The sequence below is a fragment of the Anser anser genome (genome assembly GCF_964211835.1).
Source record: "Anser anser genome assembly, chromosome: 7".
NCBI classification, from domain to species: domain Eukaryota; kingdom Metazoa; phylum Chordata; class Aves; order Anseriformes; family Anatidae; genus Anser; species Anser anser.
Window position 1 is genome coordinate 8,509,409 of NC_139727.1, and position 17,101 is coordinate 8,526,509.

Sequence of the window (17,101 nt, forward strand, 5' to 3'; positions counted from 1 at the left end):
TAGAACACAGGAAAAGATCTGTCATAATTTCATGGCATCTGCAAGACACTGAAGACTCTTGTTTCTGATTGCTGGCTGACCTGCTCTTTGTGTAGCCCTTTGTATCAGGGCAGAGGGGTGATGATGGCAGCTCACCCAGCCAGAACAGCAGCTGTCTCATTTGCCTGGTTCCGATATGAGTGACTGCAGGACGGTGGACATTTCTCTCCTGTGGGAAAGAGTTTTCTAAGTTCTTGCCAACTCCATGATAAATGGTGCATCTCAAAATTCAGATGTTATGAAGAGAACTTTCGGATAATGCTTTCCTAACCACAACTATGTTTTTGGGCACCTGCAGAAAATGCTTCCCAGAGTGAGCTGCGAGACCTGCTGTCAGAGTTCAACCTTTTGAAACAGGTGAACCATCCTCATGTCATCAAACTTCACGGAGCCTGCAGTCAAGATGGTAAATATTAGAAACTCATTATTAAGATGAAAACTTCAAAAAAGGAAATAAACAGCAGTTCATTGTTGGGTTTGGACTAGTGATTAAAAACATTGAACACCTTTTAAATATGCTTCTGACTGAAAAAATGAGGGCATATAAGACAAGCAACTTGGAAGGGATGAGGAAATGCAAATTCAGTGTAACTAACATTCTTCCCAAGGGTATTTTCTATACTCATTTTGATTCTGAAACTATTTGGAAACTAATCGTTCTACTACTAGTTGTCTCCTAACAGTATGTATTTTCCTAATACTATTGCTCAGTAAACCTTTCAGATAGGGACTATATTTAAAGTTTAATGGAGCTTTCATTATTCTTACTATTATTCATACTATAACAGTGCTTTGAGACCTGAGTCAGGGAGAGAGGTGATTTTTTTTTTTTTTTAATAACTACAGATCCCTTTGTTAAAGTAGAGCTTGATGGTTAGATTGACACACAGTTTTCCTGTTCTGTCACAAAACTATTGTCTCTCTCTTACTGTGATATTTGTTAAAAGCCACAGTCATTGAAAGGTATATTTTAAGGGGAAAGAAATTTTCAGATCCATGTATTAAAACTTCCAGTGGAACAAATTGTCACTGCTGTGCATAGGAATCAGTCTGGATAATTTCTGTTCATGTTAAATGGGTATGCAAGGCAACATCCTCTTCCTTTTGTGTCTCTGATTGTGGTCCTTCTCCCTTAAAGAGTTTGTGATTTTTGCAGCCTAAAATTACAGTATATGTGTGGCAACCTTGCGCTAAGGCCTGCCTTCTTTGCTCACCCAGTTCTGTTGCAGATGGCACTATTAGTTGTAGACAGAGAATGTAATTCAGGATTGAGTCATCTCTGAGTTTTAGTAAGGTAATGAACTAGCAGGGCGGGATTTTTTTTTTTCTTCTCAGTACAATGTATCTTTTCATCCCTAAGGAAGTGAACTGTTTCTGAGTCACAGGCTTTTAATAAATATCAAGCTAATTCATTGGTGTATGGGGTGGGAGGGTTTTGATAGAGCAGACAAATGTATTTAGCATTAACATGCTGAGTGGATATTATTCATGTGGGTAACAGGGTGGAGAAGCTAATGGATTGAAATGTCAGAATGTTTTTAAGTGCTCTGAAAAGGCACCTTAAATACAACACTGGAATTAGCAGATGATTTGTAAACTCAGTATCATGCACTACAGAAAAGTGTTTTGGGTTTGGGTTGCTTTTTTTTAAAGCTTCTCTAACTCAGGTTGTTTCAGAGGTCTGATTTGTAAGAAGGTTGTATTTCTTCAGTCTCAAATTATCCAGGTGAGAGAATAGGCTAGAGCCTGAATTTAGCTTTGATTTAGGCTGAAACTCACTCGCTTTGCATAGAGGATGTAAGCTAGAAAAAAATTCTGTGGCTGACGTCAGTGCCATTTATGTGAAGAACAAAGGTTTCTGGAGTCACTGACTATTAAAAACAACATGTTGATTAGAAGAGACTGTTTTGAAAAAAATCAAAAATGGTTATCTATTAATTGCAAGCTTATCGATGTGTGTGCTTCTTTCAGGCCCTCTGTATTTAATTGTGGAATACGCTAAATATGGCTCCTTGCGCAGTTTTCTCAGGGAAAGTCGAAAAGTGGGACCAAGCTATGTGGGTAGTGATGGTAACAGAAATTCAAGTTATTTGGATAACCCTGATGAGAGAGCCTTAACAATGGGAGATCTGATATCATTTGCATGGCAGATATCTCGAGGAATGCAGTACCTCGCGGAAATGAAGGTAGAGCATGTAATAGTAGTCTGAGCATGTCCTTGTGACAGATGGACATGCAGCAGTTTGTTCCTCCACAAGAAGCATAAACACTATTGTTGGTTTCTTTCAAAAGCTTGTTCATCGTGATTTAGCAGCCAGAAATGTACTGGTGGCAGAAGGGCGCAAAATGAAGATTTCTGATTTTGGCCTATCCCGTGATGTATATGAAGAAGATTCATATGTCAAGAGGAGCAAGGTAGAGTGAATGTTAAAAAGAGTTGTGAGAATTATTGTCTAATCAAGAGAGAGAATTTATACTGCAGGACCTAAGCACAGAAGAAAATAGCTAATTTTATGAATAATGACAACAATTAACTATGAATAAATCTCTTAAATTTAAAAGAACTACAAATGAAGATGAAACAAAATTATAAGCTTAACTAGCAGGACAATAATATATGTAAAAATTATCATATTTAAGTCACTATTAGTTCCTCTCTTCATTCTCCTCATTTGTAAATATGCCTATATTTTTTAAACTTATAATTTTATGAAAATATTTGTGTAAATATTGTGAATTTTAAGTTTAGCTTTCTGTGTTTGTTTGTTTGTTTTTAGGCCAGTAGTGCTGTTTGTGTGAATGTTCTATAAGGTAAAATAAGTTGGAAAGAAAAAGACTTTTTGGAAGACATGATCATACATAAAAAGGGCATAAAAAGGGCTTTGCCATATGCATTAGCTGTCTTATAATACATGTGTTTTACATACCAGTTGCTCGATGTTTTAGGAATGATGCACTTACTTAAATGCAGTTCCGTTTTATATGGTGGGGTGTTGATGTACTGAATGGATATTTTCTCTTTACTTCAGAGACACTTGTCACCATAGAGTTTAACAGAACATCTGTCTTCTTGTATAGGGAAAAGAGGAAAAGATGAGCAATCGGGAGCAAGGAAAAAGGATATGTTTAAAACCTACTGAAACAGTTGTTTTATATATATATATATATATATGTATTTCATGAGAATAAGGAGAATGTATGGCATATTAATGCCAGTGATATTGTTAAGGTTATGAAACATTTAGGAAATTTTTCAAAGCTGAGTTTTTCTTGGATATGTCTCAGATTTCAACAGTGAATCCCTACCAAAGGAAAGTAGCAACTTACAGACTCAATTTAGTACTCTATAATTGACTGTGATTGTCCAGCTACGGTTCTGAAACCAAAGGTTTCTTCTTTAATCATCATTTCCCATCATTTTTGCATTTGTCCCTTTCCTAAAAGCAATGGAGTATTTTCTGTTAGAAGAAAAACATTCATGCTTGAAAAACATATGTTTTTGGATGAAACTTTTTTCAGAGGAGAGTTGAGTTTATCTGGCTTAAGCTGATAACAATGCGGGGGGAAAAAAAAAAAGTAGTATTGTACTTAATTAGATTATTGAAGTGTTTGGAAGGAAAGAAAGGAGCATGAAATTCAGTGATTTAAAAAAATTCTTACAATTATTCTCTTCACTTTTTCCTATTAAATGCTAAATCATTCAGTCCATTGGAAAATATTAGAATATGAATATGAATAGAGTATCTGTTACTGGAAAAAAAGTTGGTTTTCCTCTTGGAAGCTTAATTTTCTGACCAGTAATTGCCTTTTTTTTTTTTTTTTTTCCCTCCTAGGGTCGGATACCTGTTAAATGGATGGCCATAGAATCCCTATTTGATCATATCTATACAACACAAAGTGATGTGTAAGTTTAAATTCTGGCTTTCTTTACACTTTATGCATTTGTTTAAGGTGACGGGAGGAAATAAAATAGTCTACATAGTAGTCAAAGCTGTCACGCTTAGACAGAGGTGTAAAGAACACAACCTGGGTGGCACAATTTGCTGGCAGTAATATCTGAGTTTTTTGCTCTTGAATCAAATCTGAGGGAAAAATTTTGAGAGGTATTTAGGTACATAATTCCTGTTGAAATCAACAAGCATTGGATCTGTAAATGTGAGATGATTGCCTTTGGAGATCTAGACAAAAATCATTAACCTTTGCTAATGATAATGATTGTACCCAAAGTGCCCAGTTCTCGTTCATCACTTGTCCGTAACACCTGCCGGCAGATACAGGATGGAGTGGGAAGAGAGGAGTGATGTTATGTCTGACTTCACTCCTATTGCAATCAATGACATAATTCCAATTAATTTTAATGACAGCCAGCTCACACCTTAGGGGAACAGTCTGGTTCCAGTGCCAAGATGCAAGCTTGTCTGCAGCATTAGGGAAACTAAGTTTCTGAAGATGTGCTTCTACCTCACCTGTGATGAGTAGGTTGCAAAACTTCCACAGCAAAGCTGTTTTTCACTGCCTGATGAGGAAGGAGCCCAGCAGAAGAGTGTTTCTATACAGTTAACTCAGGAACACATACTTTCACATTCCTTTCTCTCTGGGATGAATAGTGGTTGTGGCTAGTCACCAGGCAGACACTGTAAAACCAAGTATTATTTATTTAAGCCAAACACCTCTAAGGGATTGCAAAAGCAGCAGTACTTATGCCTCATCTTCTGCCAGGTGGCATTTTGGATACCTTCCAAACACCCCTTAAAAGAGAATCTGACTAAAGCAATATTTTCATTAAACTCAAATTGCATAAAACATACTGATCTCAAGGGCATTTCACTTCAGAACGTTTCGATATTTACTTTTTAAAATAATTTTATTCAGTTATTACTCTTCTCTCTGCAGGTCAGAACAGTGTTAGTGAAATGAATTATTTTGCTTAACTTGAAAATTCCCTATAAAATGAATTAGCAAAATACTTTCATTTTTTTTGTTTCATTTGGAGTAAGAAAAAAGTAGGTGCAATTCTCAGGAGAACATGAATTTTACTAAGGCCTGTCTACAGGTCTTTCTGGATTTCTTTTTTTCCTCCTCAGAGTATTGGTTGTGCTGACCTGCTTCTTTACAGTGACCTTTCCCAGATAATTAAAAAATTCTTTTTAAAAATTCCAAGCATACATTATTTTTTTTTCCATTTTCTGCAATTTGCATTATGGTTTAGGGCCAGAAAGAGATTGTGTTGCCATGTAACTGCCTTTTTGTGGACTGTTGACTGATCTCCTGGATCCACTGTCATTGATAGATTCATAGAATCACAGAATGGTTTGGGTTGGAAGAGACCTTAAAGTTTGTCCGGTTCCTACGCCCCTGCCATGGGCAGGGACACCTCCCACCAGACCAGGTTACTCAAAGCCCCGTCCAACCTGGCCTTGAACACTTCCAGGGATGGGGCATCCACAGCTTCTATGGGCAGCCTGTTCCAGTGCCTCACCACCCAAACCTCCCTGTTTGTTTTCCTGATGGGCTGTGATTAAGCTCAGGAGTACCTCTCTCATACACGTGATACAACAGTTCTGCAGATGGTGCCCACCTGGTCTCAAACAGGCTAGCTCAGAGCCCAGGGTAGCTTAGTGATGCTGTGTAACTGGACAACTTCTCAGATCTTCCCAGATATTACCTCTGTGCACTGCTATGCAGATGTAGCAGCTTTCTTGGAGATGTGCTGGGTATTCTTAACAGAGTGTGCATTGTGCTTTGTAATGCCTCTTCAGTGCAACTGCACCAAAGGTCTACATAGCTGCCACACTTACACACAGCCTTGACTCACCGGTGAGGTCACCTTCATTATTCATGGCATTATACATGTCAGTAATCTAAGACTATTTTATAGCAACACCTAATTTAGCAAATTCCTTACTGAGAGAGACACAGAACTGCAAAGAAATCATCTCCAGTACAAGGTTCCATGACTGCCATTCCAACAGCATAGCAAACTGATAAATTAATTACTTCTTTGCAGCATTGATTTTAGTTTTAGATAATCACACTCACTGCAAAGATTATTTTATAATATTCCTTATTCTTTGTGGTGATGCAATTATATTTGAGGTGAACATATGTTAATAAATTCAACAGCCATGCCAGTATGCTATTTTTTCTCATACTCTGTATTTGTTTTCCAGCTTTTTCCTTTTAAAGCCTTTCTATGTAGTTAGTGGTTAGCAGTGCTTAATAGCCGTACCACTTGCCAGCATTCACAAAATCCCTTTTTGATTCAGAGGTTGGTGACATCAGCGGAAAGCTAGCTTACTGTCTTCCTGTTCACATTATTATTTTTTTTTCTTTTCTGGCTTTTTCTGATCACATTTTTATTCATTGATATACAGCACAGCGGGAAAATTTTCATATCATATTTCTCCTCCCATACTGCTCAATTTGTATAACAATTTGAAAACGTTGCAGCATTCTACAGCATTCTGTTCTAGTGTGCCCGTTTACAAAAAACAACATGAGCTAATTAAGAAATTACTTGTGATCCCTCCTTCCACATTCTGAAAAATTCCTCTTAAGCAGAAGAGATAGATTTTAAAAATAAAACCTGCCGTGCTACAGAGTTTATTTGAATTAATCACGGACAGTATTACAACCTGATGCTAGAGCATAATTGACTTAAAAAAGGGTATGAGGTGGTATATTAATAAAGTATATTAAAATGTTATAAATATTCATTAGCTTTCAAGAATGTGCAGAGTGATTAAAAATTAATTCAATGAATGGCATCAAGGAGAATAGCTGCTGCATAACTATTTAGGACTGCGTGAAACTGGTAGTTTGGATTGTCTGCCTGTTTTTGCTGTACTTTTTGGGTTACTATTATTCTTCAAAATGTGAGCAGTACAGTTGGACTGTAGTCCTCGCACAAAGAGGTGAGTTCTGCTCCTAAAATTTTGAGATGGAATTTTCAAAGGGAATTAGACGTTTCCCTTGTTTTGCCATTAAATGTGTAACCTTCCCCAAAATTTTCTTGAAAGTGCAGTTTTCAGAGAAATTACCCAATGAGAGTACAAAAGCTAACGTTTGTCATAAATTATATGTAATTTTGCTTCCAGATGCATCCAATTGAGTATCCCCTTTGAGTGAAACAGACAGTGTTGGCTGGCTTCCTTCATTTTGAACATCTAAATTTTGGCAAGTTCTCCCAGTCGAGCAGATTCCCAGTAATTTGTGGCTTCTTTGTGTCTAGAATAAGGCTTCCACTAAAGGAAGAGAAAATACTTTTGCCTCTTTTCTCATAGTTTGTCCTCCAAGATGGACTAAGCTAATCTATCTAAATATTTCCAACCCACTGAAAAAAAATATTTTCTTCGAGTTCATCAATAAAATGAGTTAAAAAAGTCATTCCTTTTTCTGTTCATTTTGGAAAACAGCTTATTCTGTTTTCTATTCTATGTTAAACTACGTTTTAGTCATTTATTATTTCCACAATAGATTATTTCCTCTTCTTTCATTATCTCCAAGTAGTAAATTAAGTCCTGAATGAGTGAATGGGCCACACATAGCAGCTGACATCAAAGGTGTTGCTTGTGACTGAAATAAACTCATTGTACATACAAAGAAAAACAACCTCACAGTGAAGACAGCAAACTGTCTTCAGTTTGGTAACTGGTTAAGCCATCTTCTGTAAATTTAGACATTCATGTCTGATTAGGACTGTAAGTGCTAATTAGGGGATAGCCGATGGAAAAAGCATCTCCAGGAGCACTACACAGAACAAGAACCAGCCTTTGAGCTGGGACACCATGTGGAGGGAGGACTTTCTACTGAAGATGGGACTTCCCAGGACACAGCTTTTGTCAAAGGATAAAAGAGGGACAGCCCTTATTTCTACTTTCTTGGTTCCTAATCTTTGTAATGAATGGTATTGGAGAAAAACAATGGCCCTGTGCGGCCCCTCTGGCTCAGCAACATCTTGAATTTGGTTGGTTTCTTAAACGCTAGAAAGAGATCTGTCGGGTGAAAGCCACACCGAGCTCTTGAAACCTACTGCTGTATATAAAAGCTCATTTTCTCTTTTTCAGATGGTCATTTGGAGTTCTGCTGTGGGAGATTGTGACTTTGGGAGGCAATCCCTACCCAGGTATTGCTCCTGAAAGACTCTTTAACCTCCTAAAAACAGGCTATAGAATGGAGAGACCAGAAAACTGCAGTGAAGAAATGTAAGTACTTCTTGATTTGATTAGATTCATTAAACATCTATTAAATTTAAAAAAATATATATAAAAAAAATGGTTTGAATAAACACCACATAAATATTCTTCTGTGTATCTCAGAAGTATAATCAAAATACGGAGTACTCAAAAGAAGGTAATGAAATTAATGAACAGTAAAGCACAGGAAAGGAATTACCAACTCAATGTTTGCAGCTACCTCCCGAATATGTGTGGCCTATTGAATAACACTTGCCAATCAGTGAAATCAGTTTGAATATTCAAAACTTTTGAGGTAAAGGGGAGATTTTCATAAATCAGTGCTAGCTAAAATATTCAGGAAAACATTTGAGTACTTTTCAGCCAATAACAAAAACATTCCATCCACAGTTGTTGGTATTAATTGTCTGAATGTCCTGGCATTACATGGGAGAAAAAGTATCCTGGCCTGGAAGTCTTTACATAATTTTTCTGTGACTTGATAAGCCCATTACAATTTCTGTTTGGAGATAATTCACATTTTATTGGTTGATTTATTAAAATTCTCTGTGTGATATACCTTCCCTTGCTGGTTCTTCACGTAGCACTTGGAGATGAGGCATGATTTTATGTTCAGCCTGCAAATCTGGTCATGGTCTGGTTTTTTTTTTTTTTGCTTTGTTTGTTTTGTTTTGTTTTGAAGAAAATTACCAACCTATAATCATTATGGTGTCTACCTTGACTGATTTTTAATATGAAGGATGCTTTGGCCACGTGAAAAAGAAAATACAGTAGAAATAATATAACTATCTTTTTTTAATACTGCATATAGAGAAAAACATTAAGAACTTCTCAACCTAGAACAGAGTAGAAGTTTACAAGTTTCACTGGTAAATATCCTCCAGGATATAATCTAATTTTTTTGTTTGTTCCATCTCAGAGGGGAATAAGACCTTATGCCTCCAACATATCTTACAGTGTTGATGCTTCTTATGTTAGGCGAGCTTGACCATGTCTAAGTTTCTATTCAAGCCATATCGTGGTTTTCTGACTCGTTTAGATTTTTTATTTTTATTTTTTTTTGGTTTTCTTGGAATATTTTACTGACAGTCTTTGTGAGCCCACTTTGGGGACCATTTACTTCAATTGTATTCTCTACCTCAAACAGTCAAGTAAAAAAGAAATCATGGATGAGGCAGAAAATGTAGTGTTTTTCAAGAGCTTTCTGTAGCTCTTGCAGTCAACTGTTTCCTCAGAACAGTTTTGTGATGATGTAGATCTGTTAGTCTTGAAAATACTTGAGCTAGAAAAATAACAAGAATGGCATGCTGGGTTGGAGAGTTACACGTCCAGAACTTAGCATATGTCCAATAGTCAGTTGACTATTCTGTTCCCTTTTAACTTGCCTTCTATAGAGTTTGGTGTGGAAATAAAGGCAGAATAATAATAATAATAATAATAAAGGCAATCAAAGAACATCAGTTTGTACAAGTTGTCTTAGGTATGGTATTTCCTCAAGACTTCACTTCAAAGCAAAGTTTACAGAAACTTTACAGTATTTAAATAAATGAAGATGGTAAACATTTGAGGGGGGTGTTTCTGCAAGAACGGTAAGGATAATTTGCAGTCTCTTGTGTACAGCAAAGCCAATCTTCTCCTCTCCACGGCTGTGCATAAGCAGCAAAGTTCAACACTCTGACATAACAGCAGTTTTCCAAGTTGTGAGATGCACATCAGTGATGATACACAAATTTCTTTAAAGTTGTTGGCAAATAAAAAAAAATCACTTAGAAATCTGGTGTGCTGCCTACACATGAGGTGGTTCTTTGAGAAATAATGAAACCTCAGACTGCAGTCCTACAAGGACAGCCAAGTGCATCATCATTTGAACTTATAAAGGCTCATGAAAATAAAAGCCCATTCTTGTGAATGTCAGTCATTAATTCAGGGGAATGTTTAACAGAAAACATGACAAAAGAAAACAAAGATGTAAATTGTGTGTGGCCTTCAGGGTGTGGTTGAACTTGAGTACTACAAATTATTTGAGCAGAAGCTTGACCCACTTCTTACAAATACCTTTTTTCTACCTTGTGGGAATCACAGGTACAACTTGATGTTGCGCTGTTGGAAGCAAGAACCAGATAAAAGACCAACATTTGCTGAGATCAGCAAGGAACTAGAGAAAATGATGGTGAAGAGTAGGGTAAGTGTGAGCAAGCATAACTGAGTTTTTTTCTGATCATGAGAGTTTGAATATACAGAATTTATGACATGTTTTTTTCTTTAAAAACCATTACTCTTCAAAAGTTTTAAAGCATTTAATCAGTTTCTTCCAAATGCATCCCAATTTTTGAAAGCAGTATTACCTCATGTAGTGGCTTTGATTTCAAACCTGTATAGAAGATGACTTACCCTTAGTTTGTCCAGCTTCCTTAATGAACAAACAAATTGCTGTAAAATATTACTCCTAAATTGCACTGTTGCACTGAGTAGAAAGCCTAGAACTAAAATAATTCCGTATTTCTGTGAATCTGGTTTAATGATATGATGATAGCAACAGAGATATGGAAGCTGTATGATTGCACCATTTGGACTTACTTTAAAACCATTATAACCCTGTAGAGACTTTTGTGGAAAAACGGATGCTGAGGTCTGAAAATAAGTCCACATTGCATATGTGTAGAAGATGCATGTATATATATACACCTACCTGCACATACGCACTTTTTTTTTTAAATCTACTAGTTATGTGATGGATTTGGGGTGTAGGCCACAGATTCAAATGAGAAACAGAGTGAATGCACTGATTGTTAGGACAGTTGGGAACTTGATGGCGTTTACCTTGTGTACAAAGATGAGGAGATCTGAGTACCTTCTCCTTCAAGCATATACGTATGAAGCATACACAGATATCAGGCATAAGAGAAACTGAAGGTCAGACAACTCAGCTGGCACAACCAACTTCTTGGTTGTCTTACTAATATGCAGAATTAAGCAAAGGAAGTATTAATATGTACATAGCATGTCTAGTGTGCTGGCAAATCGGTTACTTCCAAAGGTGCCTCAGAAAGGGAGAGCCTAGTCTGGTGCTAGAAGTACGATCCAAAGACAAATACAGTGAGGTCTGTAGTTACTTGATTCAAAGAAACCAGATGCACATTTAGCCTTAATACCCAACCAGCCACACTGCTATGTACTTTAACCCAGCTTTTTGTGTGTTCACTTCTTAGGACTACTTAGATCTTGCGGCTTCCACCCCTTCTGATTCCTTACTTTATGATGATGGGCTCTCAGAAGAGGAGACACCTCTCGTGGACTGTAATAATGCTCCCCTCCCTCGAACCCTCCCTTCCACATGGATTGAAAACAAACTCTATGGTAGAATTTCACATGCATTTACTAGATTCTAGCAACACAAAAATGATTTTTCTTCTGCACTGTTCTCAGACTCTGTAACCCCATTGCAGTGTTTCTTGTCTGAATGAAGCCAATCAAAATTTGCTTGGAAGCTTCTTTTGGGTTTTTTGTTTGTTTGTTTGTTTTTTCTTTTGGTAAATGTCGAAGTTTGCATCAAGAACATCCTTTAGTCATTTTGCAGCTGTGTTTAAAATAAACGCTTTCAAAAGGATGTGAAAATAAGTAAAACGACTAGATATCATACAGTAAAATACATTTAAAAAAAAGATCAGGGAAGTATTCTCAGGGGAAATACGAAATGCTTATGAGTATCTAATTCAACTATCCTGTTGGGGGGGGGGCTAGGAACATTTAAAGTATGTTAGAATCTGCACCTCTAATTTAAGCAATAGACTTTTTTTAATATATATATATATTTCTTTTTTGCCACAGCTAAATGATAGTACCCATTTGCAACATTTTTATTTTATAGAGATGGATTTCTAAATTTCAGCTGCTGTTAATGCATTCTGGATCTGTAAGCTGAGATGTCTATATAATGTGAATGAAATCAGACTATCATATACAGAAGGTAGAAATACCTATATAAGTATTATATACAGACTAAATCGACATGTAAAGCCCTTTAAAAAGTGACTTAACAGCAGGCATTTTGAAAGTACTCAGCTGTTTTCACGTCCTTTGATTTATTACAAAAATGTCAGTACTAAATCCCGATTGAATGATGTAGCAAGTGTTTTTACAAAGAACATATGCTTTCATATTGTGATGGTGAGATGGACAGTAAAAATGGTTCTTGCCAAAACTCCTACATTTTGTCTCCTGATTAAATATTCTACATGTTTTTAGACATTTATTAACATTATAGATATTTTTTTCATTCTTCAAGCAGTATGACTTCTGAAAAGTTGGGTCTTGTAGCGTAAAAGTTGCCATTAATACCTGGCTTTTGGTCTATTTTTATCTATACCCTAGCTATAATTTTTTTAATAGGTTCCCCCAACTCACGTTCACTTTGGGGTGCTCAGTGGCCAGATAGTAAAAAGAATGCAGTAGCAGGAAAAGCTGCCACTGAGGTTGATGGCAGATGCTGAATACGTAATAAGCAACAAAAGATAACTGTTTTTGAAAATCCTGACCCCGGTGTAGTTGACTCCTTGCACAGCTGGGTTGGCATGGTGCTAAGCACTCTGTTTCCGATTTGGTGATCCCCTGTGCCTCAACTGAGAAACATCACTGGACTCAATGCAAATAATTACATGCTTTATATACACGCTTAAATGCTGAATCAATGCAAGAGTGCTCAAGACTTTGTTGGACTTCACACAGTTGTGCTCCTGGATTTTATAAAATTAAGCAGGGGATCCCTGGTGAAGGGTATGAGAGTCTCCCCCAAAACTCATTCAAGGCAAAGGAAAAAGACACCTATTTAAGAAAGTGGAAATACTCTCAGTGATTGAAATGGACTTTGGATCCTGTCCCAAATAGGTTTATTAATTCTTGGAGCACTTTCTGTACAGCAAGAACTTCCTCTTGCAAAGCAATACATTGCTATAAGAACATTAAAAAATAAAATGACGGAAAGCTGGAGGCTTATCAAATGAAAAATTATTAGCTTTTATTATGCACGTGTGTGTGCGCACTTTTTTTTTTAATCAAGAAAGCACTTTATTTTTTTCAGAATTTTGCCTACATATGAATTTATGCTTCAGGGATTGTGAAACGTCATTTATATTAATTATTTGGGACAAAATCCAGTGGACTGGCTTGAAATATTGAAGGGAGTTTTGCCAAGGGCCTTACTGTCTGCACGTGAAGTTATGGTTCTTCAGTGCAGAAAAAATTATCTGTTTTCATTTTTAGGCATGTCATACCCGAACTGGCCTGAGGAGAGCCCCGTTCCACTCACAAGATTCGATGGCACTAACTCTGTGTTTTCAAGATATGCAAATGATAGTGTATATGCTAACTGGATGGTTTCACACTCAGCGGCAAAATTTATGGACAAGTTTGATAGCTAAAATTTTCTTTGCGAAAGGTAATGGACTCATGAGGGGAACAAACATGCAAAGAATGGAAAGTCCATTGGCTCGTTCTTTGTACAAACAACAACTTTTCAATTGGCAAACTTTTATTGGTAGTTTCTGAAGTGTGTTATTCATGCTGAAGGCTATAATTGGTGATTTCCCCTTTCAGAAAACATATCAGGCTGGATAAGAGTTGTAGTTCCAGTACTTCTTTTTAGATTGCCACTTGCATATGGTTCCATTTGGCAACTTGTTACTGCAAATGGCTCTGCACTTCATTCTCACTGTTTTTAGATTAACCATCCTGTACTACAGCTTTCTTGGATGGGAAAATGTACTCGAACTGCTACTTTTATAGTGGCTGTTAGCATACGACCACTTGATCTAAGCAGGAAGCACAAATATATGGAAGGGAGGGGGAAATAACGCTCCCAAACTACTGAGCTTGCTATCAGATGAGAAGTGTTACAATGATGTTGGCACTAATGAAGCCTGTATCTTGGTTTGGAAGCAAACATTTAGTAACTCAATAGAGGACTTGAGATTCAACATTTGAAGTCTTGTAAAATGTATCGTCTTGTCTTAATGAGAAGAGAGTTTGTTTTATTATTCTTAACTGCTCTTACCGTTAGCACAATGGAGATAAATTTGATACGAGATATGCTGTATAGACTGATGGCAATCAAGAGTGTTCATCTGACAGTTTACTTTCCATCATACACATCTGAATGCTAAAACGTACAGTCTTGTACAATCATAGTTCCTTTTACGAGTTCAATTTGGACTGTACAGGATTTTTTAGATCGAGTTAAAGTAGAGATTTTGTTTGCAGTCACGTTCAGTGGGTTGGAGCCCTCCTCTCAGCTCAAAATTGGATACACTGCCATGCACAGGACACTGCCATGACATAGTTCCAAATAAAGCTGTTATCTTGAAAGTTACGAGTAAGCAACACTTGCACAGCAAAAGTGGTCCAATACTCTTAATGAACCCATACAAAGGAATTGTCATCTGAATTTGTTACGGTGAAATATAAAAATGTTCTTACAACACTGACTTGATATTTAGGAGAATGATCGGACTATGGGTCATGTGTTCTATGTGGAAGAGTAAATGATCAGCACTACTTTTGTCTTTATTTGTAATCTAATATGGTTAAAGATAACTTTTGTTTGCTACAAATGTTGGGATGTAAATCCCGAGTGACTCGTTGTTAACGTTGTGATGGTTATTCTAAATAATCCAATCCTACCAAAGCTTAATCCTGTCACTTACAATCCAATTTAGCTGTTTTCAGATGTTGTTTTGTGTACCAACTTTGTTTCCATTAAAGTTTGTGATTTCAGAAACAAGAGAGTCAGACTGCCAAAACCCTAACACAGGTTTTCATGTTACAAAAAGTGGGATATAAAGTGCTGTGTTAGAATTTAGACAACTTCACTTTTAGATATCATCTTCTGTTCTGTCCTTGCTTCAGACAAGCACTAAGCAAAGTGAGTTTTTCTTTGTACCAACGATTACCGTGTTGTGTAATGCTTGCATACAGCAAACAGATACAGCTATATATACAAAAGGGGTTCAGTTGTGATGTAATGGTGGTCTTCAGTGGCACGACACAACTCAGAACGCTGTCAGAATGAATACTTGTAAAATAAATGGCACTGACAAGCCCATTATATGGGCTTTTTTTTTTTTTTCTTTTGAGACATTATGGAAAAAAAAAAGTGGCATTTCTGGTAACTTTTTTTTGTGTGGTTCTTTTCCTGTGTTTTATGTCTGCAAATGGGAATTCTTTATTGGCCATAAGCAATCAAGGCACTAAGATTTTTTTTAATTCTTCCTTAAATTAAGTTTCTTTTTATCAGCTATTTCCAGCAACAATATTCAACTGGGAGATGTGAAGCTACATTGTTCTACGGTAGGTGAGTGAGACAGAGCTACTGAAATAACCAGTGAATGCACAGCATATGGCATATTTTATTTTAGACTTCCAGCATAAGCCACAGTTGTTTCACCATTAATTCACGTGAAAAAGTTCACTAATAATTACTGCCACCTATGTCACCTGACAGATTCTGCATATGAAATACATACATGGTTCAGAGTAATTGTTTTGTAAAAATTTCCCTTAAAGTGTTTCCTGTTCTGTGTTTCTATTAGTCAGAATGGTGACAATCTTGTTTCAGTTCCCAATTACATGAGAGTAAATATACTTCCTACATGGGGAAAAAAGTGATATGCAGACTGTTATTTCCATCAGTGCCAGAAATACTTAGGCACTTGGCTGCCCTGAGGAATGTGAACTCAAAGGGAACGAGTGGCTAATCTAAATGTACAGGTTGGAGGGAATATTTCTGGAAGTTTCTGCCAGCCTTTTCTAAATACCAGCAGAGCTTAAGTGATTTACCTGGCCTGTGCTTTCTGTTGTGACAGGTGGAGGAGAGGGTCAATCTCGTGTACCCTTGTAGTCAGCACAAGAAACTTTTAGCAGCACGAGATTATTTTAATATTAATTCTACAAACTTTTCCAGAGGTATGATTCTCAGAAAATCTACTGTGAGCTTGCATATTTTAATGTGCAGGCATATGCCTGTTTAATATAATACAAATTTTTAAAAATCTATGAATTGAGTTACATAATATTGCCGTTATTTGGTTTTACCTGAGTTCTCATGCAAAATGTGCATAAATCTCTATTGTACTCTAAAATGGCCCTTTTTTAGTAGTTCTCAAAAATATATAGCAAAAGCAAATTTCTATGTCTTGATTTTATATATAGTCTTATATGAATAATACAAGCCTCACAATATATTTCAAAAAGGGTACTTCTACGGATTTTTTTTAGAAAATTCAAACAAAGTTACTTATGATTGTGAAATGCTGTTTCAAAAATTGGCCCACCTAAAATCCCTTTATCTCTCACTGCAGCTACACCTACAGTCGTACAGTAAAACAAAGATGAATTTTAGCAGCACCAAATCCTAGGTAGCACTAGGCAGTGATCCCCATAAAAAAGGTGCAGATTGTCCATAATGAGATGAATGGGTTTGACCTTTTCTGCTTAAGTTATCTTTTTTTTTTTTTTTCGGTGGTGGGGGAGAACAAAAAAAAAAACCTCATTCTCTAAAGATGTATAAAAGTATTTAAAATATTAATTAGAAAACATAAGTGGTCGGCTGTTCAAGTCTGTTGCATCTAGCTTTGTAAGTACCCCTCTGAAGTTAGTGGGATCGTTCATGAATAAATTATTCATGAATAGTTGCCAATCTAAAATCAAATAACCCAGTAGTTGCTAGCAAAAATATGGAAGGATTATCAAAAAATGAACAAAGTAGCAGTAACACAGATTTACCCATCCCTAGCACAATACTGTAACTCATCTGTCTAGAAGCAATATTTAGAAGTAGGTACTATACTATACACTAGAAGGCAAGTAAGCACAAC

The 17,101-nt window shown here is 36.5% G+C and overlaps 1 protein-coding gene across 9 annotated transcripts in view; it reads left to right on the top strand.

Annotated features, from left to right (window-relative positions):
- The window catches only part of RET (ret proto-oncogene), a 127,628-nt gene extending 112,622 nt beyond the window's left edge, over window positions 1-15,006 (top strand). For all 9 annotated transcript variants that reach the window (XM_083843792.1, XM_083843790.1, XM_083843791.1 and 6 more), the window contains 8 exons: window positions 338-445; window positions 2,011-2,225; window positions 2,332-2,454; window positions 3,873-3,943; window positions 8,106-8,243; window positions 10,317-10,416; window positions 11,444-11,591; window positions 13,494-15,006. In XM_083843792.1, coding sequence (XP_083699918.1) covers window positions 338-445; window positions 2,011-2,225; window positions 2,332-2,454; window positions 3,873-3,943; window positions 8,106-8,243; window positions 10,317-10,416; window positions 11,444-11,591; window positions 13,494-13,651 — 1,061 coding nt within the window. In that variant the 3' untranslated portion in view covers window positions 13,652-15,006. The remainder of the gene's footprint in view (window positions 1-337; window positions 446-2,010; window positions 2,226-2,331; window positions 2,455-3,872; window positions 3,944-8,105; window positions 8,244-10,316; window positions 10,417-11,443; window positions 11,592-13,493) is intronic.
- Window positions 15,007-17,101: the final 2,095 nt, after the last annotated feature.